Source organism: Camellia sinensis, chromosome 8 (assembly GCF_055761805.1).
Source record: "Camellia sinensis isolate YWXY chromosome 8, ASM5576180v1, whole genome shotgun sequence".
In the NCBI taxonomy this organism is placed as follows: domain Eukaryota; kingdom Viridiplantae; phylum Streptophyta; class Magnoliopsida; order Ericales; family Theaceae; genus Camellia; species Camellia sinensis.
The window spans coordinates 587,636-615,617 of record NC_138968.1 but is presented as its reverse complement, the minus strand read 5'-3'; the positions used below and the strand labels follow the sequence as shown (position 1 = coordinate 615,617).

The window sequence follows — 27,982 nt, the reverse complement described above, 5'->3', positions numbered from 1 at the left end:
GAGACTGATTCGATCATAGTCTCTTTGTGAAAAAAAAAATGATATGAAAATAACACAGCACCATAAAGTGAAAAACACAAACTTGGTTGGTTACTCAATCGAAGATAGCTTAATAATGAATAACTACAACATGGTACTCAACCACAGCGTTATTCGCAGCAGTATCGAACGAAAAAGTTTTAGCGGTTGCGATTCCTCATGCGAGTCGAAACTCACCTGAACCACCTACGACAGATATCTCACGGTACTGATCTAATATTGGGTCACGACCAACGATCGCAAGAGTGCTACCATTAAACTCTCATTCTGTGAAAAACGGGTTCATAGCAATTAGTAGACTCTGTGGTCCGAGCGAAGAAGCAACGAATAGACCCTGAGCCCGGTCGAGCTGCTTAGAAGTGATGTTAGGGCCTACTGTTATTGCGTTATCGAACACGTTGATTCCACCGAAAGCAGCTGCGGATGTGCTGTTATTGTTGGGTACTCGAGCAACTTGAATGGAAGTTATGTTGTTTCCGCTTTCGATGTCATGGAAGTAGAAGTGAAGCTTTGTTAGCTTTTGTTTCTGTAAATCACAGTATTATATTACAGCGGGAAAAAATATCAAAATCATACCTTGTAATGAAGAACCTCGTGGGTAAATCACGTGCTTCCAAAATCTGAACAACGAACCCAGCAGTGGAGTGATACTACAAAATGAGTATCACCCACACAAGTCACAGTGCAAAATGACTTGATCGTTGTTTTATGGGAGAGAGTCAGAGAGACAGTATGGGAAAAATGGTTATGGGTAAAAACCACATAACGTATATCTGATATACGTATCTCATAGATTAACCATATAATCTGATATATAACCACATATATATCAATCTATCCATCTATCCATATCTATTGATATGATAGATATAGATATCCTGAATGGTTATCCAAATAAGTTTTGAATTCAAATTCAAACTTATATGGATAAGGTTCAAAAGGTTCAGGTTCAAAGGGTTATGCCACATGGGCGCCCAATTTCTAACATCTCCCACTTGCACATGATTTGGCATGACACTACCACATCTCTTATCTCAATCTCCCCAAAAAAGAACAATCTCATACTAGCCAATGCACCGTGCGACTGTTGAGAACACCTGCATGTGGGAGCTCTATACTAGAAACTCAAAATGAGCCAGCATAGAGACATCAACCCAAAAAGAACAAAAATAGTGTCTCATATACCCAGACCCATCTAATTACACAGGTCCAAAAAAAAAAAAAAAAATCTCTAATCTCTCAAAAAAGAGCATGTTTGACCCTATCAATTCTTGCAATATATTCACACTCAATCCGCCTCTCATACAGAGCAATATGAGTTGCCGGCAGTGAATATACAACAGTGGTGTAATACTATATGATCTTCCCTTTGCCCTCATGCCATTTAGTTTAGGATTAACCGCTTTCCCAGTGATGCCCTTAAGGCCGAATCATACATGACCGCAGGCAACATACTAAAGTAGCAGAACATCAACCCCTTACCTTATGACATAGTCAAAAGTCACAAAAGGATACATAAATGAAAGTCATATCAATAATGACACGTAAGACTCACACGGTGAGGAAACAGGGATCCATTCTCTCACCTCATTACTCGGTCGCCAAGCACATATAGTATGAATACATGCTACGATGGAGTAACTCTTCCATAAAGAGTGACGTGATACTCGATACACTGTACAGATATTAGTCTAGTTGCTTTCTAGCGTCTAACCCGAATTCTCTATTTGCTCGCCTTCTAGGCGCCAAATGAGATCTCGCATCTGGCTAATCATAACAGGCACAACATGGAAAGTGGGTACTAACATCCATGTTTGGTCCTTAACACGACCTCATCTTGGTTGTAACCAAGGCGACATGCATAGTAGATTATTTAAGCCTCTCTTGGCTCCAAATAAAAATAAATCACTAGTCTCATCCTTGCTCGCTCCCAAGCGCCAAGGGTGATTGCTCATGTGAGTGAGCCAATCTTGCTTGCTGACATCATCATCTGCTAATCATTATGACACAAATAATAATAGTGTCAACATCCCATCATCTCAAAACAAATAAGTGATCGATTTTAAAAAAAAAAAAACACAACCACAGTTTGCGCAATTCTAGATTCCAAGCATAACTCTTATCAACAGCTCTTGCGATAAGCACATACAACAGAATCCACCATTTGCACCTCATATAAAGTGGTTCAAGATCACTACCTCTTGCGCAATTACCTCTCTAAAGATATTTTGGTGACCAATTTGCGTTCATTCTTAATGCGCCCAACTAGCGCAGATACGCCCAACTAGCGCATTGAATCTTACATGGAGAAAATTAATATACTACTAGTAAAACATTATAAATTAACGCATCGGATAAAAATAATTCGTATTGGGATTAATTTGATTAGCATAATATAATTTTGCCACAAAAATCTAAATTAAATAGTGACAATATTACACAAGTCGCAAGATCGAAAATCCGCTATGCTCGTAATCATCTCTTGCGCCACATGTGACAATTATCCAAAATTTAATTTAATTTATGCACAAAATATTAGTTTTCGGGAGTTAATCTACAAAGATTTCTCTCAACCGAATAACCTCCCACTGACTATGGCATGTCTAAAAGCATGATAAAATATTCTAATTCCATACAATAGCGTCATAATGTCGATTCACAATCAACTCATGCTATGTTACATTTAATAACATAATTAAAATAAAAAAAAAATTAATCATGCTATTCTAATTACAACATATGCAAAAAAATAACAATATGTTGTATTTAATATTCAGATTATGCCATAACAGAAAGTATATCATTCTGAAATTTTCTAAAATTTTTCTGAATTTTTCTGGAATTTTGAATACTAATAAACACACATAAAAATAGAAATAAATATTCCAAAATCTGGTAAAATGCAATAACCATACCAGTAAATAGTAAACTACAACAATAGTCTACAATAAAAAATTCAGTCTCAGAAACTTAATCATGCAACATCAGATGCATTTTAAAGTAGAAATAATAAATTATTATTTCAGAAAAAATATTTTTTATTTTCATAAAATTTTCAAAATTTTACAGAAGATAGAAAATGTAATTCTGAATCTAACAGTACCAACCATGCTTAAAACAAAGCTATAACAAATTACTTATAACCATTTAATGTAATTCTGAATTAAAAAAAGAACAAACAGAGCCTTAGAACCAAGCCAGCTGGGAAAAACGGAACGGCTCGGCTTGGCTCGTGCAGCTCAACTCAGGACAACTCGGCGCGAGGCGGCTCAACGGTAGCGTGGCGTGAAGCGGCGCGGCTAACGCGCGCGTGGAAAGGGTGCGGACAGCACGTGCGTGGAGCGCGTGGGAAGAGCGCCTAGCGCGTGGTGGCGCGTGAGCGCCCGTGGTGGCGCATCGAAGCGCGTGGAACCACTGAGCGGTGTTATATAGCGCGTGAGGCACACGCGCCGCATTCCACAGTGTTTTCTGGTCTAATTTTGGTACTGCCGGACTCCACTTTTCACAATAAATGCATTTATAGTCTCAAAAATGACATTTAATGGACATAAAAATGAGATGTATCACATTCTCAATCTAATTTTCATGCAAATAATATGGATGTATATTTGTATAAAATTATACACATATTTTATCGCATACAACTAAGCACGAAAATATACATATTAGGCTCTGATACCAATATAAATCACAGTATTATATTATAGCGGGAAAAAATATCAGAATCATACCTTGTAGTGAAGAACCTAGTGGGTAAATCACGTGCTTCCAAAATCTGAACAACGAACCCAGCAATGGAGTGATACTACAAAATGAATATCACCCATAGAAGTCAAAGTGCAAAATGACTTGATCGTTGTTTTATGGGAGAGAGTCAGAGAGACAGTATGGGAAAAATGATTATGGGTAAAAACTACATAATGTATATCTGATATACGTATCTCATAGATTAACCATATAATCTGATATATAACCACATATATATCAATCTATCTATCTATCCATATCTATTAATATGATAGATATAGATATCCTGAATGGTTATCCAAATAAGTTTTGAATTCAAATTTAAACTTATATGGATAAAGTTCAAAAGGTTCAAGTTCAAAGGGTCATGCCACATGGACGCCTAATTTCTAATAGTTTCGAATATGTTAGGTTTTCGAACCATTTTTCAACCGATTTTGGATCTTGGGCTATGCCGTGAATTGCCGGCACGGAAATCACCATTATTGAACATAGAATCAGAATTGCAGATAGCTTTTCCATCTCTCTCTGTGTTGTTTGTCTGCAATCAAGACACCATGGAGAGGCTTTTATGTATGTATTATATCATGTATCTAGAATTTGGTTAACTACGCCTTTAATTATATATTCATTATTTCATGTATTTGTTATAATTTTTTTTTTTTTTTTTTGTCTTTTTAGACATTTTTTCCCCATTTCTATTGACTTCTCTTGATAATATGTAGAAGACTTTACACAAAATCGATATATATATATATATAGAAATTGATAGTAGATAGACAGAGTCAGAATATTGGATTTCAAATAAATATATGCTTTGTTTTGCTGACGCAATAGACGTGGGTGTAGGAAATTCTATTTTTTAATGTAATGGTGATGTTAATCATATAATATTACTAGTTTGTTATTTTATTTTATTTTATTTTTTTTATTTATACGTTATAATATATAAGGATTTTAAAAATTAATTTTTTTTTAACGCTAAAAGAAAGTGGTACAAAGCTAACCTTAATGTCACAACAATTTACCCAGACGAAGCAAACAAAAAAGACAGAAGAAGCGAAGTTAAACTAATGAGCATTGTTATTTATTAAGAAAAAAATAGATTTAATTCTTAAATTCAGTGAGATGTGAATCAATTAGAATATTAAATATGAATAATACTATATGTATCAATTAATGTACACACTAGTCTACTAACAGATGATGTGGCATTATTTGTATAGTTTTAGGTATTTATAACTTGTATAATAAATGTGGTCAATAATAATATCATAACACTAGTTGGTACACTAGTGTGTACACTGATTGGTGCATATAGCACCACCGATCATGAATAATGCTATATGCATTAATTAGTACACTAACTAATGTACCAATTGATGATGTGACATAATTTAAGAAGTTTTTGGTAGTTGTAATTTGTATAATGAGTGAGATTAATAATAATGTCATAACTAGTGTTGGTACACTAGTTAGTACCCTAATTTGTGCATATAACATCACCGTTATATCATTTATATATTATTTGGTCTAAAAAATATGTTTAAAAAGTGAGTTTGTATTTTATTTTCCTGAATTGATAATGTTGAACATGAACAGTGTACTCGACAGTGGTATTACCCACGGCAGGGTTGAAAATATAGGTGTTTATAACAGAGCAACACCACGGGCCATCTTGAAAACACTGGTGCCTCCGACAATCGTCAATTCACGTTTGGGCTGCAACGTGGGGTTGATGCCCAAAACAGCGAGAGCGTTTCCATTATAGTATTTTTCCTCAGTAAAGACCAAGTTCATGGCCATAAATTGACTCACTTGTTCCTTGAATGTCAAACCAAACTTTCCCTGGGCTCAACCGATCACCTTGGAACTTTGTGAAGGACCACCTGTCAATGGGTCATCCTTCATGGGGTAGGTTAGGCCAAAGAAGGTGGGTGATGTAGCGGTGGAGTTGGCTTGAGCCACCGCCATGCGTGTTGATAAACCTCACGTTTTGGAAGTAGAAGTGAAGTTTGGTCACCTTTTGTTCTAATTTGTTGTTGCTGTGTTTGATGAAGTTGCGTCGACTTCCAGTAGAAATTAACTCTACTAACTTACTAATATATTACTCGTGTGGCGATTTTTTTTTTTTTTTTTTTTTTTTTTTTTTTTCTAGGTACCATGACAATTTATTAAGAATTTCACTATGGAATTGAAGCGTAAATAAGTTTGTCCACATATTTAAATACTAAATAATTTTTGAATAATTTTTCTAATTATAAAACACAATTATTATACTATATTTTGCATGAGGACTAAGTAAAATGTGATGCTTACAAGTGAGTGAAGTAAAATGTGGTGTTGATGAAGGAAAAAACATCTAAAATGGATTAGAATTCAAATTTATACTTGGGCCATTGCATAATAGCCCTTGGGTTTTTGTCACTTGGTATGTTATTTATTCTACTAGAAATTTTTTTATCTGCAAAATAAAATTTATTGATGAGAAAAGAAGTATAAGTAATGCAATCAAATCACATCAATAAAATGACTCAGGATAAAAATATGGTAACTTAAGTAGAATACCCAACAAGCGAATCAAAAGCGTAATCCAAGCCAAGATGGCAAGACCATGACACCAAACCACTTAAATGAAGATAAAAGCAAAATATCAAGAGTAATGCTAAGGATTCTAAATATTTTGTTAATATTTATATCAAATGTTTCACATGAGTGTGAGATTTACATGAGACCCATATGGTATAGATCTCACACCCATAAAAGACATTTGATAAAAACATTAGTACAATATTTGAGATCCCTAACATTTTTCAAACACTAAACAAAAATAAAAGATAATGCCATTTATTCTACTAGAATTAAAGGTTGGCACGATAGAGCTACCCTACCTAACTAAAACAATTTACAAAAGAATTTTTTTAATTAAACCAATTGATGTGGCAATAGAATGACAGGAATTCATGTCCAAATGCGTCCTTAATTTTTATTTGCAAAAGAAGAGAAGGTCAATTAATATAGGTGTTAGATTCCCTTCGGTCTATAATTTAAATGAAGAAGTGTCATTCAGGATCGTGGAGTTCATCACAAGTCTCGATGTTTCGAACTGTTTATGTTGTCAAATCTTTCATGTATATCATCTATAAAAGAAATTGGATCAATCCGATAATCGTAACTTATTTAATTTATCACATTTGTGTCCAAAAATATGAAAGAAAAATTTGTTTTTTTATAATAAAAAAATTATTTATTAATTTTTTTTTTTGGTGACAAATGCGATACATTGAATAAATTATGATTATCAAATTGAACTAATTTTTTGTATAAATAATATGCACGAAGAATCATACAAATTAATTAATTTAGATTATCAAATAGAACTCGTGATGACCTCACGAACTAGAATAACACCCTTAGATGGAGGGAAAGTCAATTCCATTAATATATTGCTGGCTGCTAAGCGATTCATCTTAAAAAATTTAGTGTCTCTACTTCTTTAGATTTAGCCCTAGAATTTTTTTTTAAAAAAAATTAATTCAGTTATCACAAGAAGTGACCATTTACAACTGTCACATTCTTTTAATTGACAATCCAACAAACAAACCAACAGTTTTGAGTTTGTTTGCTTTATGCTTGTTGTCCACGAGTGTTTAGACAATCAAAAAACTAATTGAATTGAAATGGCATCTGAAGGGGCAGAATATGAAATAGGTCAGATTCAAGTCTTGGGCCGACCCAATCCACTAAAGCCCAAATGCAAATGCGTTGGGAGAATATATGGGCAAGCCAATTAACCCCAACTCCATGATCAATAGCCTACCCAAATCCTCAAACACTTGGGCCCAACTCGCAGTGGAAAGGCTAGCCCAGCCACGATGCTGGGCTAGGCCGAGCTGAAAGACCGAAACAATGGGCCAAACTAAAAGTGGGCTGAGCCCACACAGAGACGTCCGAATGGACCAGCCCATCCCAACAGAAGCCTGGTTTAGAGCCGAACTGGGGTACTACGATACCGAGTAGAGGGAACCTCACAGAGAAACGTGGATGTTGTGAGCATGAACATGTGCAAGTTGCCACCTTATTACAAATTCGCCCTCGCTCGGAGGGACCAAAAGAATAATACAATTCAAATAATGAATTAACTATCCTACCTAATTAATTATTACAGACCAACTAAATTAATTAAACAAATTAATTAATTTAAAAAAGCAAGAAAAAGGGCCTCGGGAAGAGGGCTCAATGCACGCGTGCTCGGGTCTTGCTCGAAAGTCCACTGCCATGCGTAGGCTGCCTCTGTTTTCCCTGCTCTGCCACTCTAAAAACTACCAAAGTCTCAGAATTGCTTCCCTGGACATTGGGAGACACCACCGGCTGAGGAGAATGGCCACCGGCAGTAAGATGTGATCATCGGCTGTTGATGAAGCTATCGGCCACAGATTTATGGTCGGTCGGCACTGAACACTGTCGGTCGGCCAAGAATGTCTGCAGAACCTACAATTGACAGCAGCAGAGGGCAAGGCACAGCATGGCAATGCATTTCAAGCAATGTATGCACCGACCATATCCCTTATCCTGTTTATGATTCAAAGGGACATGGTCCTTGGTTCTCGGACTATCAAGCGCGCATTTCAATGCGTGATAGCCCAAGAGACCAAGTTGTGCATTTTTCATTTCAAATGTAATGCAATGCACATAGTCAAACCAAGGGGCTTCTACCTCTATCATGACTCACTTCAAGAGGTGAGGCAATGCATGCACAATGCAATGCAACCTAGGCATGCGAGCTAAGGATGCAACATGGCAATGCAATGTGTACATGCAAGTATGCAAGCAACCATGCGAGGTGAGCATGCAAACAAGCAAAGAGATGGACTTAAACATGATTAGGCAATTCTCAAACAAGCCTAAATCAGTGGCCAAAGTGCTTAAACATGGAGGCCAACACACGCACACACATGCACATGTTAAAGGGCTAATACTTAAGCACAAAAGGGAAACTCTCAATCACACTTGAAAGAGGCATAACATGGACAATTAGCATGTAAATTAAGCTTTGAAAATCGTACAAGAACATGGTGCCAAACCAACCCAAACAATGCAATCAAGGTATGCAAGCAAAGTCCAAGATTCAAAGCAAGCTAAAGGGGTATTGAACCACACTTAACAAGACCAAACATGGCATAAATTCAATGACCCAAAACAGAGTTTTAGCGCATAAAACAAAGCCCAAAAGATTACTTAGATGGCATCTAAATGACTTGAATACAAAAGCATGCACAATGACAAAAACATGGAGCATGCAACACAAGCCTTTGACACATCAAAGGGACCATGAAATGCAAGCATACAAGCATACTAAGTGGACTGAAATGACATGGAAAATGGTCCCAACCCACTAAATCAAAGCAAGTAATGCATGCTATACACTCACACCCTTAAGGCCAACAAGCCAAAATGCAAAGGGGCTATACAATGCATGCCAAAGTCGACCCAAACAACTAAGGATAGACCTTAATCATGGCAAAATAAACATGAAAGCTTCACAAAGCCAAGCCTAAAACATGCTAGAACAATGGTTTACAACCTAAGGCGTGTTAAGGCAACAAAATGGCATTACAAGGCATGTATGCTAAGCAAGCATGGTGTACCAAAACCAACTTAAAACAATGCTATTTCATGGCAAAATAAGCATAAATAACAGCTAAGGCATGGTCAACAAGAGCCAAAGCTAGGTGCTCCCTCAAGAGGCAAAAATAGTCCTTTTCAAGGACAACAAGGAGAGGGGGTGGCCCTCTCCTTCTTGGGACCTCAAGGCACCATCCTTACCACTGAAATCCCTCAAGATTTTAGTGGTGAGGAGGCCCAAGCACCAAAGTCCCGGAGCTCACACAAAATAGCACAAAACAAGGGCAAAACAAGGCTTAAGAGGGGTCAAACAACCCCAAAGCTTAAAACACTCTTAACAAACTATTTAGAGGCCTTAAAAACAGAACTTTTATGTATTATATGCAAAGCCAAAAAACAGTTGCAAGATAGGTAAAAGTAGTGTGCAAAAATGGGGTAAAAAGGGACTAGTTTCTTACCCTTGAAGTCCTCCTTCACAAATGATGATCTTGTTGCCTCCTTGAGCTCAAATCCAGTCAAGAACACCAAGAACAACCCTCTGGTCCCTCAACAACCAAGAGAAGGTGTAACACTATGTGTTTGTGTGCAATAGTATGGACAAACACACACTAGACACACACAAGAGAGAGATATAGAGATAGGAAATATGTATCAACCCTAACCCTAATCCAGAACTCCCTCTGAAATTTTTTGTAACCCTAATGCCAAGGGAGAAGGCCTCTTCTTATAGGCAACTCCCTCTTGTAAGGCTTCCAAAACAAGCCATCCAAGAGGGAAATCCCTCCATACACGTGTATGGAAGGGAGCAGAGTGGGTGCCAGCTATCACAGCTGGCACAAAAATATCTACTAAAAGTAGATGAACAGTGATTGGCCATTCAAAATTGCCATTTTGGCAAAATAAATGGCCGACCGGCAACAAAGAGTGCCGACCGGCAATATACATTGCCGATGGCATAAAATCACTGGCCGGTGGCCTCAAGCCATGGCCGGTGATGTGTGGGGATGCCTCACAAGGCATTCCCTGCCCCTCCAAGGCAAAACACAAGTGTTTGGTGCAAAACCAGACACAACATGGTCGAGTCGAGAGATCCTGAGGCAAGGCGCGCAACCGAGACCTCCGGGAACTCAAGATGAACACAAACAAGGGTAATCACCAAGTGTTCCAATGGTGACGTCCAAGTCTTGAGGACGGTCAAAAATGGGGTATCTACAGTTGCCCCTCTTTGACAGAACTCGAAAGTCATAACAATGACGGGAGTGAATGTCAAAGTCCAAAGACGACCCATTTTTGACAAGGCCGAAGACTCAGACAATCATGCAAGACAAACAAGATATGCGCCCGAAGGCGGGGGCAAGATGCAAGACAATGCACAGAGCCAGACATAACTTATGATCAGGCAAAGAAAGTTGTAATGAAGCCCACATGCGACAGTTTTAAGCTAGCATACACCAATGCAACTACATTACAAATGCAGAAAGGATGTAAGAGAAGTATGCAATTCTCGATACGTCTCACTCGGAGGATACAATACCTGTGCGGCTCGTCTGGTTGCACCAGCTTCAAACGAACCGTGCATACAATATCGTGCCTGCAAAGAAAGCAAACTTAACAGGTACAATGTTATTAGCAACATGCATGACAATGCAAAAATGAATGCGAAATGATATGCAATATATAAAAAAACTATGTATGAACAATGAAAATGAAAATGCAATGCAATTGAATCATAATCCAATCATGAGCGGTTCGAAACCACACCTATGTCAAATAGATTGATGGAGGTAACAAGTCTGTCTACCATAGAACGGTCAACAGAACTATGAGTAATGTAGACGGACACAAGAACAAGTATTGGGGGGAATGACAAAGGTGGGGAAACGACCCGCTGGGAAAAGGACTACGATCCTAATGCTGGATGTAACAGTTACACTACAATGTAATATATAATGAAAATGCTGGGGAAATGGCAATGGATATGGCACGCCGGCCAAACCAAATCTTGCCTAGGCAAAGCATGTACGCATACAATCCACGTCTAACATAGAACGGTCCACTGAACTATGCTTCGACACGAGAAGTATGGGCACATACCGAACCAAGCTCAACATGGAAAGGCACAAGCCATAAATGGAAGGTGATGCAATGAATGCATGCAAATTACAATGCAATGTGCATTGGGATGGAAAAGATACGATGGATAAGGCACGCAGGCCAAACCAAATCTTTGCCTAGGAAGGGCATGTACACGTACAAGCCGTGTCTAACATAGAACGGTCCGCTAAACTATGCTTCGACACGAGAGGTATGGGCACATACCGGACCAAGCTCAATCATGGAAAGACGCGAGCCATAGATGGAAGTGATGCAGTGTATGCATGCAAGCTACAATGCAATGTGCACTATATTACAATGATGCATGACAATGCAACTATTTACGATGGTGCATGACAATGCAACTATTTACGATGATGCATGACAATGCAATTATATTTTTTTGTTTGTTTTTCGAAATGCAAATGATGCATGAATGATTTCGAAGTGTGCGACAACGCGCGGCTTTTAAGATGCACGTGAACTTGAATATGCGACGACGTGAGTCGCTTGAAATACATGTATAATGCAACTTATCAAAAGTCGTTCGGGCACGACAAACACCGAAGGACTTGCACCTTCAGAGGATTTAGGGTCTCCTAGACCGTGGTATGTACAGGACGGTGTGATGCGCAAAATAGGGCGATTGAATGCATGCAAAATACAATGAGATGCGCAAAATAGCGTGATTGAATGCATGCAAAATGCAATGACATGCGCAAGATAGCGCGATGCGTTAGACAACGCGAGTGCACAAGACAGTGCGATGCGCAAGATAGCGCGATGGAATGCATGCAAAATGCAATGAGATGCGCAAAACAACGCGATGCGTTAGACAACGCGAGTGCACAAGACAGTGCGATGCGCAAGATAGCGCGATGGAATGCATGTAAAATGCAACGAGATGCGCAAAACAGCGTGATGCGTTAGACAACGCGAGTGCACAAGACAGTGCAATGCGCAAGATAGCGCGATGGAATGCATGCAAAATGCAATGAGATGCGCAAAAGAGCGCGATGCGTTAGACAACGCGAGTGCACAAGACAGTGCGATGCGCAAGATAGCGTGATGGAATGCGTGTAAAATGCAATGAGATGCGCAAAACAGCGCGATGAGTTAGACAACGCGAGTGCACAAGACAGTGCCATGCGCAAGATAGCGCGATGGAATGCATGCAAAATGCAATGAGATGCGCAAAACAGCACGATTCGTTAGACAACGCGAGTGCATAAGACAGTGCAATGCGCAAGATAGCGCGATGGAATGCATGCAAAATGCAATGAGATGCGCAAAACAGCGCGATGCGTTAGACAACGCGAGTGCATAAGACAGTGCAATGCGCAAGATAGCGCGATGGAATGCATGCAAAATGCAATGAGATGCGCAAAACAGCGCGATGCGTTAGACAACGCGAGTGGACAAGATAGTGTGATACGCAAGATAGCGCGATGGAATGCATGTAAAATGCAATGAGATGCGCAAAACAGCGCGATGCGTTAGACAACGCGAGTGCACAAGACAGTGCAATGCGCAAGATAGCGCGATGGAATGCATGCAAAATGCAATGAAATGCGCAAAACAGTGCGATGCATTAGACAACGCGAGTGCACAGGACAGTGCAATGCGCAAGATAGCGTGATGGAATGCATGCAAAATGCAATGAGATGTGCAAAACAGCGCGATGCGTTAGACAACGCGAGTGCACAAGACAGTGCTATTGATTTGAAATGCACAAGACAATGCGATTGATTTGAAATGCACAAGACAGTGCGATTGACATGTGATGCACATGGGGCAACTTTTGAGTTTTGCAAAAGCCAAAAGGATACGGAAAGGGTACACCTTGCACGAATTCGAGTGCCACGCACAGAAGACACGATCCGAGGTAAAAACGGAGGTCGGTTGAGCATCGGAGATGCACGTTTCTTGCACTGGCTTGAGCAATGAAGGCCCTGAACCACACATATAACCCAAAAAAAGGATGTAGGATGCTCCAAAACCACTGTAGGAGAGCACCGGATGTCCACTGGCCATCAGAATGCATCACCGGCCATCACAAAATTACATCGGCGCAATATTTTGCCAACCGGCAAAGAGTGTGGCCGACCGGCAAAAAGTCCCTGTATCGGGGCAATTTTGGCATTTCGCTATGGGCCTTTTAAAATAGGGCTTCTAGCCCTATTTTTTTTACTTCTCCTTGCTCGAAATCTTCTCCTCTCTCTCTCTAAAATATTTTCCGAGCCTTATTTTCTCGTTTTCCTTGGTTTTTGGCTCCGTTTCGTTGTTCAATTCGCGTTCACCCTTGCGTTTCGAACGTTTTGAACCGATTGAAATTTCATTTCGGTGTTGTTTTTTCAATTTCCGCCACTCGGGGCTTGTTTCCCTTGAGTTTTTCTCGATATCTGTGCCTTTTCCGCACTTCGACTTTTCTGGCCTTTTCCGGCCCTCTCGGGGTTGACTTTTTGTTGACTCTTCACATTCTCGCCCGGTTTTTCGGCTTCCGGCCATTTTCACATTCTCTTCGAGATGGCAGACGATCTTCCACATGGCGGGACCCCTCCAGAGCTCGAGATGGATCCCGAGGCTGAGCCCTTGCCACTTCACATCCGCCCGTTCGATCCGGAGACCAACAGGCCAGTGGTTCATGTGATGCTCCCCGATGGACTGCGCCAGTTCAGGGGCTTTGAGAGGGGCGTGGCACCTGAGCTATTACTACGTGAGCCTACCTCTCATCTGTCTTTCGGCGCTTCCGAGGTAACATTCTTTCCTCTGCTTTACTTTCCGCAGTGTAGAATATAAAACTGCCGTAGCTGGTCATATTCTGTAACTGCTTAATTCTGATACACTGATGCACTGTACACTGTAGTTGATCGCAAACAAACTTACAACCGGTATCTGTTTGAAAGTTACACGTGCACACACACCGCACTGACCCTGAATCACCTAAACGCACGGCGCACACTGTATTTCACTGCATACACACTGGTACCCGGTATCTGCTTGAATCTAAAAACATGCACACATGCTGTATATCTGTATGCTTCTAAAAATTGCATTTTGAATATTGCCTCGCAATTGTTGTTTTTGATTACAGGGGGATTCCTATACCATCCGCGGGTATGGGAACGTCGTTGCTTGGGACTGGTATATAGAGCTGCCAGACGCGGTTCGTTATATCGTCGACGAGGCTGGTTTCGGCATCTTCTGTAGGGGGCTCTCCCGGCTTACGACCTGCAGGCCCTTGCTTGCTGCTTTAGTGGAGAGGTGGTGGGATACCACCAACTCCTTCCACTTCTCTGCTGCGGGGGACATGACGATTACTCCCTACGATTTCTCGATGCTCACCGGTATCGGGGTAGGGGGTGATCCGATCCCCTTCGATACCGACATGGATGAGTGGGACGCCGCCCAGCTGTACCTGCTAGTCACTCAGCCACCCTTTGCCCAGGCAGGGTTTGTGAGGCCCCTGACTTTTTTTAAACCTTATTAGGTCCCAAAATTTTGAATTATTATAGTAAAGCCCTTAGTTCGTCGATTAATCGCAAATTAAGCCCTAGGACTGAAAATGCATCACGGGCGAATCCATACAAACCCTAATCGATCCTGGAAGCTTAGAAAACACTTCTAACACTCTAATATTAATTACTTAACTCTCAAATTTTAGATTAATCGCTCCAAACCTTAACTTTCGATTTTTACAGTCATCGTTCGGTTATTTACCTTTAAATTCAAAGCAAGATAATACAAACTGAATTATTTTACACTTGAAATAGATACTTTAATTGAACCCAAGCCCTCACATTTTTATTAAATCACAAATTGACCCCAAACAAGTACTATTATATATATACACTTTTACGCAAAAATATTTTTTAATAATATGTTTTACAATTTCCAAGATTTGTACAAAATATATATATATATATATATATATATCACATGACCATCAATTCACCATCACATGGCTAGCTACCATACCCCCCTAGACTATAATCATTGTACTTTAAAATCTCTTGAAATCTTGGAGCAATAATGACTTTGGTACCTATAAAGATTTACTATATTTTTGTGTGTACTTCTAAGATATTTACATTAGTCCTAGACCTAACTAGATCATAATTAAATACATCATTAAGGTTCTAATCCTCCTCATTTCATTACATTTAATGTGAAGCCCCAGAAAAATGTATTTGAATTATTTCCTTAAAACCCCTTAGTTTCTTAAATTATTTCGAATCTTGCCAGATAGCATTTTTAATTTTTATCGGAACAGGAATTACACTAGCCAGATTAGGTTCCCTAACCTAATTTAATTAAATTCTACATATGTAAGGTTCCAATACATGAGTTTGATTCCAAGCCCTCACTTCTTTATTTAAATTCTAAATTTACCCAAAACTAGTACTTGTACCTTGTACCTTGTACCTTGTACCTTGGTATACCATCAATCTTGCAATATATATAGGTATGTATACACCTTGAGGGATGTGCCTCGGACCAAAATTAATCAAAAAAAAATTGCCCCATCACACTTCCCCAAGGCTAGCCCTCCTAGGGAAGGGAGAGAGAAGCCAATTTTCAAGAATCTTGATTATGAAATTCTAGAGAAGCACAACCTAGTGACCTAGACCTAGGGTGCAAGTTTCAAAACTAGTTCCCTTTTAACTAAGTGTTGCCTAAATCATTGACCAAGCCTCCCTAATCCCTTCCATTTCCTTAGAATCCAAACAAATCCTAACATTTCCATCCATTTCCAACTAAGGGACTTTTTAGACTTTTTGCCTCAAAAGTTTGTCTATAAATACCAACACATCCCCCTAGCTTGCAAACACACATAACACACTCATCCACACACATATTCTATTAGAGAGAGGGAGGAGAGCAAGAGAGAGAAGTCTAGAGAGGGAGAGGGAGGAAGAAGAGAGCCTTCTTATGCAAACTTAGTAGGTAAGCCACCAACACAACCTTCTCTTCATTTTCTTTTCTAATGCATGTTCATTTTAAAGATTTTAAGTGATGTTTCAGATCTGTTATCATCATGTTCTTATGTTAAAAATACTAAGATTTGAGTGTTGTTTCCATCTCTCTTGTATTTTCCTCATTTTGGTACAAAACCATCTTCTTTTGTACACATCTCTCAACTTTTCAAGGTTTCTCTTTCAAACAAATTTTCTGAGTTAAACATGTGATAGTTAGCATATTTCCTTCACAAAAGAAATGAAACTTTCCCATGGTGGAACCCCCTTTTTATAAATTTTCTTGTTTCGGACATTCTACCTTAAAACTTGTTTTTGCAGTCAACTTTCAAAAATTCCAGAACAATGTACAAAAATATTCTGAACCTGTATTTTATGTCAAAACCTTCCTTAAGGAGTTAGCTTTCAACTAAAATTGGTTTCATCAAAAAACAATGAGCGGTTTGCAAGAAAATCAAGTTTCACTGCTGGAAAAATGACTTTTAGCGGCGTTTTTATATGTATAAAAAACGCCGCTAATTCCTTTAGTGACACTTATCACCAAACGTCGATGACGCGGCCGTTGCTATAAGTTTATGACGCTTTAAAAACGTCGTAAAATTAGTATAGGCGGCGTTTTTAAAAACGCCGCTAAATGCGATAAATAATGATAAAATGACGTCATCCAATATTTAGCGACGTTTTTAAAACGTCGTGATAGATTTTTTTATTTTAAAAAAATGTCCGTTGGCACTTAGTGGCGTTTTGAAAAAACGCCGTTATAGCTCTTTTTTTTTAAAAAAAAATTGTTCTGAATCTGTTATATTTAACTAAAAAACATACCTTTAATAAAGCTAAAAAATAACAATAATATGAATAAAATTTTACAGCTACTTCAATATATTGACTAAATAAACATTACATGATTGTGTCTGAACCAAAATCAAACAATGCAGATGCAATGGAATAGTCAAGCATATTACACATCATTACACTGCAGAATAGGGATTTGTATTCAATTAATCATAATAGGTTCATGTACAACAAAGACAATTTTAAGCAGGATACATTCCCAAATCCCAGTCAACACAAAGGAATGCAGAGAGCCTGGTGAACAAACAATTTATGCTACTTCAATATATTGACTAAATAAACATTACATGTTTGATGGTTTCCATAACGATTCCCCTTGCAGTAGAAATTTTCTTCCTCCTCTTGATGATTTCAATCGAACAAACAATTTCCCAAATATCCCATTAAACAACTTCCCACATCATCATCTAGCTTTGAGTCAATCAAAAGAACAAAACTAGAGTAATGCACACCAGGTATATTACAAGTAAAATGTATTCTATAAGCTTGAAAAACAGTGCCATCGGGTTTTAATCCCCATGTTCCAGAGAGTGCATGGACACAGGTTGTCCCATGCAATTCCTTCCTTTTTGTTGTTCCTAAAGACAACACAAAGAAACACAAAATAGCTTTAACACACAAGATGATAAACATATTAGCAAAGATAGATAACTAAAAGCTCAACAGCCCAACCTAAGCGTACATATGGGCTATCATCCAAGGTGCAATTTTTTTAAAAACCAGTAAACACCCTGCAAACAGCATTGAAATTGAGAAGAAAACCAAAACAAACTGAATGGTGTAACAACTTGCAAAGGCATCAACCATTACTAATGCTATCTACTCTAGGGTATGGAGGATGTAGCATCAACGCTTTATCATGTCTGTACATATACTAGCAAGTACAAGCAGATGGAGGTGTAGTTGAACTTTATTGTTTTGAATTGAAATGCTAGCTAACAGTTTGCTAACCAGCACTAACATCTCACTAGATTTTTCTATTACTGCTCAACTATCTACTAGAGTCAGATTTTGACATACTAGTGCATGTCAGTGCTCGATTTTACAAGCCATGTCATTAGTGGTGGATATGTAAAATGAAGTGATATGTGATGCACATTTAGTAATTACTATGATGCAGAAAGAACGACATCAAGCTTGAATTCTAGAAAAGAATTCAGTTGTACTTTCGTGTATCTTCTATAATCCCTAGGGTTCTTCAGTTGCAAAAATTGTCAAATTTATTCTATTTAGGCTTAAATTATGACTCCTAAGCAAATTTCAGGTTGAAGCATATGGGAGCTGACCTGAAATTAATAGCAATAACTTACAGTTGTAACAATCTTTGATAATCTCCAATATTGGATGGGATAGATCCAGAAATATTGTTATTCCTCAGAATTCTGCAAGACATGAAACCACATGGTTATATTAGTTTTGTACAAGAGCAATTAAGGAGCATGAAAATGAAAAATTAAAACAGAATAGATTTGCCAACAATAACCATATCGCCTTACAAGAGATTCAAAGACTTCATATCCTTAAGAAACGCCAATGAAGAACTTCCATTAGATAAATCACTTATCCTTCTAGATGAGCATGGGTATGTTATAAAAGAGAAGACTAGCTTTATTGATATGCTAAGATAAAGCTAACAAATCAACCACTCTTCCAACTCTAACCCAGATCCGATACTCTTATCAGCAACCCAAATCACTGCAGAGATTAAAGTTCATGAGTTTGCATCATCAAGTCTAGTGTGTAAAATGATTAAACTTTGATCATAGTACAGAAACAACTAAAATGGGAATTCAATGACACTAAGAGCACATACTCACTGATTACCATTAATAGCTAAAGAATTTCCCACTAAGAAGGAACTAAGAAAACCAATCAACATCCACAAAAATAAAAAAACAAAAAAGAAAACTAAATTACGCATAGAAAAGTGGGATTTGTGTATGGGAAGGGAAAAGTGGGATTTGTATATGGAAAGGGAAAAGTGGGATTTGTATATGGAAAGGGAAAAGTGGGATTTGTAATGGCTGCAAGTTATAATTTTTAACTTGACCAATCCAGGAAATGCATCAACCAAATGCAAAAAATTATTTCATTTAAGAAAACAGAACAAATCCTGACTTCAATGTTTCAAAACAAGCACCCAAGGAATAAGGTACTCACCTGTATAAATGTCAAAGGACCCCCAAGAATATCAAAATACTTCTTAAGCCGCTCAACAATCTGTTTAAAGGAAAAATAAACCATTAGCATTGGTGCAAGTAAATTTAGTGACAAAAATCAACTTTTTTTAGCCATGACATCATCCACAAGAACTTTAATGTTTGGTTAATAAAAAAATAAATTTGTGCCCGCATGAAATAAAAATGTTTAAAGTGAGTACACCATAAAAAACCAAATACAATGAAAACAAATCCATGTCTGAATGATAATTATTAAAACAAATCATCTTGCATTTACTTTCAAGACATTGATCGACAACATAATTCAATACCGAGAATGGTAACCAACATTATCAGAAGAGAAAGTACACAGAGCAAACCTTGGGGTTTCTGAAGATGTCATTTGGAATGCAGAGAGCCCGGTGAACAGTGGCGCTGACACCTTCTCCAACTTCTTCATATAATTTGTAATTTTCTGCATTGAAAGGAAATTTGTTCTCTGACACCTGTTCCATGGTTTCCTTTTATACCACAACATTAATACCCTCTTTTCTCCATATGTAACTCATTTAGAGTGTTATGTGGTTTCTCATTTGTCAACATTACTAAATAAGTAATTCCATAAATTACTCTAGAATGACTTTAATAATTTTCCTTTATCGATAGGTATGCCATTCTCAATGGTGTGTTGAGAAAAAACATGCTCCAAACATGCTCGAACTATTTACCCTTTTCTTTTTCCGTGTTAATAACGATTTACTCCAAACATGCTCGAACTATTTACCTCTGATTATCTGATCACTCACATGTACTCATGGATGATCCTTCAGAAAAAACATTAAAAAATAAAAAAAATAAAATCATCAAATCATCCTTGGGTTTCCTATAAGAAAATTAACACAGCTTCCTCATTTTCTTACCTTTGCTTCGCCCCTTGCGGCTGCCAATTATGAGAATGGAGGATCATGTCAGAACTTTTTTGTGCAAATACTGCAGAAAGAGCAGTCAGCACATAGTGTACCCCAGGCTCCAACACCCCACATTGGCAGGATCAACAAATAAAACTACATCTAATATATAATTTTGAAAAGGCTATGCCTCTCTTTAGGCAATTCTCTATTGCTTTAATCAGCATTTAACTCAGAAAAGTTTATTCAATAGAAATATTTTCACCTAAAATTACAGTTAGATAAAATAATACATGTATTGTAATATGACAAGTATACTCACATCCCAATGGCACCAAACTTTCATGGTTAGTGCCCCCACACCTAAAATCAGCCAGTAGGAAGCAATGCAGCCACTAGATTTAAGTAACTCAACTACAGGTTAATGTTGCAAGTGTATACATCCAACCCAATCCGAGATATGCAAAAATAAGTTATGCGGTTCTCTAGTCAGGCTGATTTCTTGAGTGATAATCAAATTACAGAATTCTTCAATATTTTCAAACACTGTGAGAAACATGAAATATGCCATGCATAGAACTGTAGGACAGGTAACATAGCCTACATGTCATGTTGGGGTTATGGGGAGGGGAGGCAGGAGGATTATATAGCACAGCAGTTGAACATAAAGCTTTAACCAAATGACAAACCCACCTCAATTGCATGAATCGCAGCTTTGATTGCTTGCAACTGTGATGATAGAACTTTATGATTAGGAAACATATGAGTCTCTCCATTCTCCCTACATGTGGCAACGTGAATGGTATATCTTTCCTCCAGGTCAAAATCAAGCTCAAATGTAGTATGGCAAGTCTTACAGTGCTTCTCATCTCTCCAATACAGATCACGACAACACACCGTTAATTTTACTTCAAGAAAATTCCTTTTTCAAAAGATTTTCTATCAAAATAGAAAGATTTCTATCAGAATGAAATAGATGGAAAATGAGAAACAATGATTTATATGGATGATAAAATCAAAACCGGGAGAGAATTCTAAGAAAAGTCATCAAATCTTCGCATAAATCTTCACAAAGGAATATTAATTACATATATATTTATTATTCTTTCTCTGAAACCCTACTTCAATTTTGTGAACTCACCCGACAAACAACAACTGCAACTATAGTAGGAAAGAGCACTCTCTACATAGATACACAAGATATATATATATATATATAAGGAACATTGAACTTTCTAGCAGTCCATGCACCACCTAAATAATAGATGGTATGACCAATCAGATCCCTGATTTATGCAAGAGTGTCAGGCTTTTTTGGTTTCGGGTTTGGATCATCTGTTTCCAAAATAGTTTTTTTATTTTATTAATTACATTTAGGTTTTTTCTTTTTCTTTTTCTTAAAAAAAAAAAATTAAAATCAATTAATAACCACAACTCATAAAAAGAGAAACACTAACTCTTCCAACCACAACTCATAAAAAGAGAAACACCAACTATACCTGAGTAATGGTCACTTGATCCCTTAAGAATTGTAGATCTGTAACAAGAACTTCTAAACTAGCTCTAGCATTTTCCAAATTCTTTTGTAGAAGATCAGTGGCCTGCATTTTGAAGCACTTAAAATCTCGTGTCCGTGTGTAAATGCTAACATCTTAATGTGAAAAATTAGAGCCCACCATTTTAAAGTTGAATATTCTATTCACCACACATGCATAAACTTGCATCAACTAATGCTCATAAACCCAAGAGAGCTAATGATCCAGTAACAGAAATCATGCTCTTGACCACATTATATCCATCCGTACAAAACCAAAATAAGCAAATAAAACTAACGAGGTCTGCCTTCACACCAGTAAACTGTCATCTCAATTTCAAATCTCAGTTGACAGCTCAGTTATATATAGGTTTACTCAAACTACAGAAATATTTAAAAATTTCTGAAGTTAAAAACGAACCTCGCCAGTACCCTTCTTAGCTTGCAAAGTAGCAACTACATCTAAGCACTTCTCAACATGTTGCAAGCCTGTTCACTTCTGTACATACGACATAAAATGTATTAACTCAATGATATGGTCAATCCGAAATAAAATGTCTTAACCAAACAGGGCCATCTCACTCAATAGTCAATCCGAAATAAAATGTCTTAACTCAATGAGGAATATAGATTTAATCTCTCAAATTTCCAAATCATCTGATCTAGCACTGGCCCGCTACTAACTGTAAGCTTATCGGATTCCAAATAAACTCACAAACTAGATAAAAGATTTTTAAAAAATGTATAATAAACTAAAACAGAAGCAACGAAAAAGGAAAAGTAGGCGCGCGTTTACAACACAAACAAGCTATTTAAAAGCAGAGCAGGTTAGGAACAAAAGCCGGGTAATGATTTTTAATTAATAGAGTCAAGTTTTTAGAGAATCTTCAGAGCTTTTATAGCTTCTTTGAATTAGTGTGATACAATTCTAACATTAGGTGTGATGCCCAGTTCTGGGAGTGATTCCTAGATACCCCCGCCCCCCCGCCACCCACCTCTTTCTTCTTTTTATCTTGCAATTATTGCCCTTTTCAAGCCTCAGCAAAATCTGCCCAGCCATTGGTTCACTCCTCTCAAGTTTTAAACCAAATAATAATACTTAGTTATGCTTCTGTTTTCATGAAACCGGGTTGGGTTTTCAGACCAAGCAATGTTCCATATATCTAGCCTTACTTGAGATAGGAGGGCGAGACTGGACCCGGGCCAAAACGATGGGCTACAGGCCATACATCCTTAAAGAATCACTAGATGTAACACGGATCAATCACATGTGAGCTTGTCATAAACTTCTTCATACATTGCCTATAACCATCCAATTAACATTAACAATCACAAAGGATCTCAAGTTACTAACATATTACCTCTTCAAGCAATCAACTTTCAGACATCACACCTTTGCTTTCTGTTTAGTATCATTCACTGGTTGTTCCTACTATTTATGTTGGAGAATTCATCGATAGGGCTCAGCATTCCAAGGATCAGCTTTTCCTGTTTAATAGCTACGAAACACAGTCAAGTAGTCACATTTTCAGGGAAAGCAAGATAATATATATATGGAATACTTAGCCAAGTAAATCCATTAACATTATGAATATAATTATTGATCACTCTCAATCCATTACATAATTTCTCATCTATGCATGTAATGTATGTTTACATGCCATCTCTTTTTCAAATGCATGTGTGTTGATATATGTGTTTGTACATGAAAAATTGTGGCAAGGATACATTCTTGGTCAGGGTTGTCAGAGAAATTTGAGTGCAGGGCATTCCCAACGCTCACCCGAACATTTTGTAATTGCAGATATCGGTCTTTGAATGCAGAATCGTGCCCTCTGAAATCAAATTCCTAAACAACAGACTTCATAAATTATGCACACATTAATGTGGTATATCTAAAAAAACCATCATACCTTCAGCAAAGAGTGAACTTGCAGGGCATGAAATCAAAGCTAATGCTCCTACTCCCAACAGTATTGCCCTTCTCTTAGAATTTCCTAAAATTTACCATTATATAATCCAAAACAAGAATCAAAACAATCATATCTCACAATAAGTTAGTTTATACATTCCACCTTTGTCATAACTAGCAATTTTGCATCAAATTTACAGCCCTAATTTCAGAATTCACAAGACCAGAAGAATTTGTTATGAAGTAAATTCTTCAAGAAATCATTATTACATCAAAGACATATAAGCAAATCCCATGTCACTCATGAAAAACAAGAAGTAAAATGCTTGAGCTATGTTTGGATATTGGATATGTGAAGGGATTTGTAGGGAGAAGAAAAAACGAAGAGATAAAGAGTGGTAATCTTACTGTCTTCATCATAAGTTGTGTCTCCTGAACATGTGACAATGTTTTGTGGAAAAATTGCAGTAACCTTAGTTGAACAGTGGTAATCTTACTGTCTTCATCACCGATCTGAATCGCTGAGATCGATCTGAACCTCTGAATCACCAAGCTGAATCACCGATCTGAATTGCTGAGATGACCTTCGATTTCGATTTCAAGATGTGAATCACTGAGACCGATCTGAATCGCTGATACCTGAATCACGATCTGAATCAAACTTCGATTTCGATTTCGAGATATGAATCACTGAGACCGATCTGAATCGCTGATACCTGAATCACGATCTGAATCGAACTTCGATTTCGATTTCGAGATATGAATCACTGAGACCGATCTGAATCGCTGAGATCTGAATCACGATCTGAATCGAAATCGAAGTGATATGAACTCAGATCTAAATCAAAATCGAAGTGATATAAACTCAGATTTGAATTGCAATATGAAATCGAAGTGATTTGAACTCAGAATTTTAAAATTTCGAGATATGAACTTCGATTTCGAGATCTGAATCGCTGAGATGAACTTCGAAATCACTCTGATGAACCACTTCGATTTCGAGAGAGAACTTCAATTTCTGGGCATTCCATTGATAAGCAACTTCAATTTCTGAGGGTTTAGACAACGGGGAGAGAGAGAGACTATTTGTTAGTGCATCGATTCAATTTGGGAGTTGAGATTCTCAGATTGGAAAAGGAAGCACGTGAGACAACATGCATTTAAAGGCGTAAATAAACGCCTCCTATTCATAAAACGGCACCGTTTCAATTAAAGAAAAACAAGACGTTTATAAAACGCCGTAAAATATTAAAAATAGTGACGTTTTAAAAAACGCCGTTAAAAAAACGCCACCTAAACCCTTCTTTCCTGTAGTGTTTTCGTAACAGTCGACAGATCTGGGCAGATTCTGGACAGCGCTGGACCATTTTCTAAATAACTTAAAATCTGGAAAAGTAATCCCATTTCCGGAAAATATTCTAGAAACTAGATCAAATTCTCTACAAACCATAGGAAGACCAAGCCCGGTGGAAGATCTAAAATAGTCCTTTCATTTTAATCTTTATGTAATGCTAAATCTGGAAAATTTGTTATGTTTGGATGTTTTATACCCTTGTATTCATTGAAATGTTTAATGGCCTATTATCATATCTTGGCATAATGTTTTATGGGTATGTTATGTTATTTATCTTCTTGAGGAGGCATGCTTACGTGAATTTTATTTTATTGTTTAGTTGGACTAACCTTGACTTAAAACACTTAATTCAACGGGAAACCTAATTGGGTGGGTATTGTGTTTTCGAGCACTTGAGTAATGAAAAGATGAGAATATGTGATATATGGATTGTTGGGATGCGTTCCCTATTTGAAAGTTAAAGTCTTGCGCAAGGGTTTTCGGAACCCTTGAACGGAGCGGTTGTATTCGGACCCTAGGTGGTTTGGTGTGAGGAGGGATTTGGGCAAGGCCCTATTTTACCGTCTCTTTTGAGGCCCTGCAGTTGGCGCTACGCGATACATAACCGTTGGTAGGCATCCGAGGTTAGTTCTGCAACAAAGTAGCAAAAGAGGGGGCATACCGAATAATCCGCGTCCGATTCTTGTGGTTGGGAGGACGAAATCTCTTTGGGGGATTTCTAGTTTACTAACATCTAACTTGTAACCATTTATTTACTTACTTACTTGAGTATCATGCTTTACTACTTGATGTCATATTTTGTGATTATGTATTGGACTGGGAAAAAGGGGTAGGGTGTGTGTGTGTGTTTACTGGGCATTCAAAGCACACGGCGTATCATGCCAGGTGACGAAGAGGAACTCATAGCTGGAGACGTCGAACCTGAACCTTTGAAGACTTTTGGCTTTCCTAGAATATTAGAAGCTTCCTTTTGGATATTTTGTAAGACTCATTTGGAGTTTAGAACTTTCTTTTGGGATGTAATGTAATACAACAAGCTTTTGAAATTAAGGATATTCGTGGTTGTTATGCACTTACACTTTAATATTTACATGAATGAACCTTATCGTTGCTTATGAGACCTTGTGTCAATTCCTTTTAAGATCTGTCAAAAGGGTAGTGCGCTGCCTAAGAAAGGTAGACTTAGAAGGGAGGCTAAATTGACTCCTCCGGCGATCTGGGATCTTACTGGTTATTGACCATAGGACTCATTAGTGACTCTCCCTTGACTGCAACCAATGGTGTAGAACCGGGGCGTCACAACTTGGTATCAGAGCCTAGGTTCAACCCTTACCCACGCGTTTCGACCTGCGATTAGAGACTACCTTGCGCCGACTATGTTATATTATTACACTACCTATCCTATGCACAAGGAGACATCAAAAATAGAACCTTTCTTGACCTATCTTAGGGAATTTCTTCAAATTTCGGGCACACCAACATCAACTCATGAGGACCTACTTTGAGTGCAGCCTCACATCGCGCAGTAGGGGGTACTATTAGTTCTACGCGTCTTCTATCGATTGTCATATCTTCATCTTGTATTCGTAACCTTTATTCAATGTCATCCTTTCCAAGATTAAGCCTTGTCCATCCAGTCCTGTTTTATACACTACTATTTGTAAGTTTGACCTCCTTTGACCCTTGATATTTTATTTAGCCCAAGGCTTCTGGTAAATAATTTCATTTCTTACTCGGTGATGAATCTTGGATATTCAGTTTGAAACGCGGATGGCCAACGCAGTTTCAAGTTAAATATCTAGTTTAGTCACTAACTCTATAACCATGATCACATTGAAGTTCGAAACCGTAGCATCATACCATTCATCCATATTTCAGTTAATCCTGATGTTATCACCATAACTGCTTCGTATTCTTCGTCTCCACTTCAATCCAATTTTAGGAATCTTGTAATTATTATGTATATATGAAGTTGTGCTATGAGAACACCCTAGGATAATTAAACTCTGGATTAGTAGCTTACCTATAAGGAATTGCCTCTGTAATTTTTTGACTTACACCTCACCCCCACTCAAAGAAAAACAAATGGTGGACCCTACTTCGAGACAAGTAATAACATGAGCTTGCAAGCAACAATAGAAATGAGGTACCAGGAAATCGAAACGTTAAGAATGGACTAGTGACCGTGGCTAAAATCCCGAACCCTATCAAGGATCAAATTTTGGAAGAGTCTTACCATCTTTGTGGAAATAATCGGCACAACATTGACCTCAGAATGAGGGGAGGTAGAGTCCAAGAGGACTCAGAGCTTGTGGAAAGGAGACCCAACTTCATAAGGGACCAGAAAGGAGCAACCGGCAGAATCTTCAAGAGGAAGAAGCAGACCCGTCTATAATTTAGTACTACACAATTCTTGGGTGCATGTTTTATTTGATACTGGTGCATCACATTCTTTCATATCCTCTGCTTGTACTAAGTCGTTAGAACTTGAATGTCGAACCTACGCTTAACTTGCGACCTTCGTGTCATGGAAGTGTCGGACTTCGATATCATCTTGGGCATGGACTGGTTATCCGCCCACCGAGCGGTGATCGACTATCGCCAGAAGAAAGTGGTAGCTCACACGCAAGATGGAACACGTTTCCAGTTTAAGGGGGATAGACAAGACCCCATGGGTTCAACAAAACATCAGACGCAGTGCCGCGATCAACTTGCGAGTAGAATAGCGAGTCTAATTCTAAATGAGGAAGGTCGAAGGGAAATAGAACTTCCGCGCGTAGTA

General features: G+C 38.0%; 1 protein-coding gene and 1 long non-coding RNA gene across 5 annotated transcripts; both read right to left on the bottom strand.

Annotated features, from left to right (window-relative positions):
- Positions 1-301: 301 nt before the first annotated feature.
- Positions 302-5,760, bottom strand: LOC114299493 (dirigent protein 21). Its single transcript, XM_082884604.1, has 2 exons — positions 5,653-5,760; positions 302-565 (listed from the first exon to the last, which is right to left on the bottom strand). The coding sequence occupies exons 1-2, from the start codon at positions 5,758-5,760 to the stop codon at positions 302-304; spliced, it is 372 nt and encodes a 123-aa protein (XP_082740730.1).
- An 11,811-nt stretch (positions 5,761-17,571) lies between these two features.
- Positions 17,572-24,309, bottom strand: LOC145796790 (uncharacterized). 4 transcript variants are annotated; one of them, XR_014337299.1, is made up of 10 exons: positions 24,255-24,309; positions 23,848-23,931; positions 23,663-23,783; positions 23,296-23,433; positions 21,094-21,339; positions 20,413-20,482; positions 20,277-20,316; positions 19,494-19,553; positions 18,644-18,715; positions 17,572-17,911 (listed from the first exon to the last, which is right to left on the bottom strand). It is a non-coding gene; the product is annotated as an uncharacterized LOC145796790 (long non-coding RNA). The 4 variants fall into 4 exon arrangements; XR_014337300.1 differs by having other exon boundaries at positions 23,663-23,795; positions 24,255-24,294; XR_014337302.1 differs by having other exon boundaries at positions 23,663-23,769; positions 24,255-24,291.
- Positions 24,310-27,982: the final 3,673 nt, after the last annotated feature.

Coding starts and splice junctions, on each gene's coding strand:
- LOC114299493 (XM_082884604.1), bottom strand. CDS start 5,760: ATGGCGGTGGCTCAAGCCAACTCCACCGCTACATCACCCACCTTCTTT. Junction 566..5,652: donor GTCCTTCACAAAGTTCCAAG/GTGATCGGTTGA, acceptor TGTGATTTACAG/AAACAAAAGCTAACAAAGCT.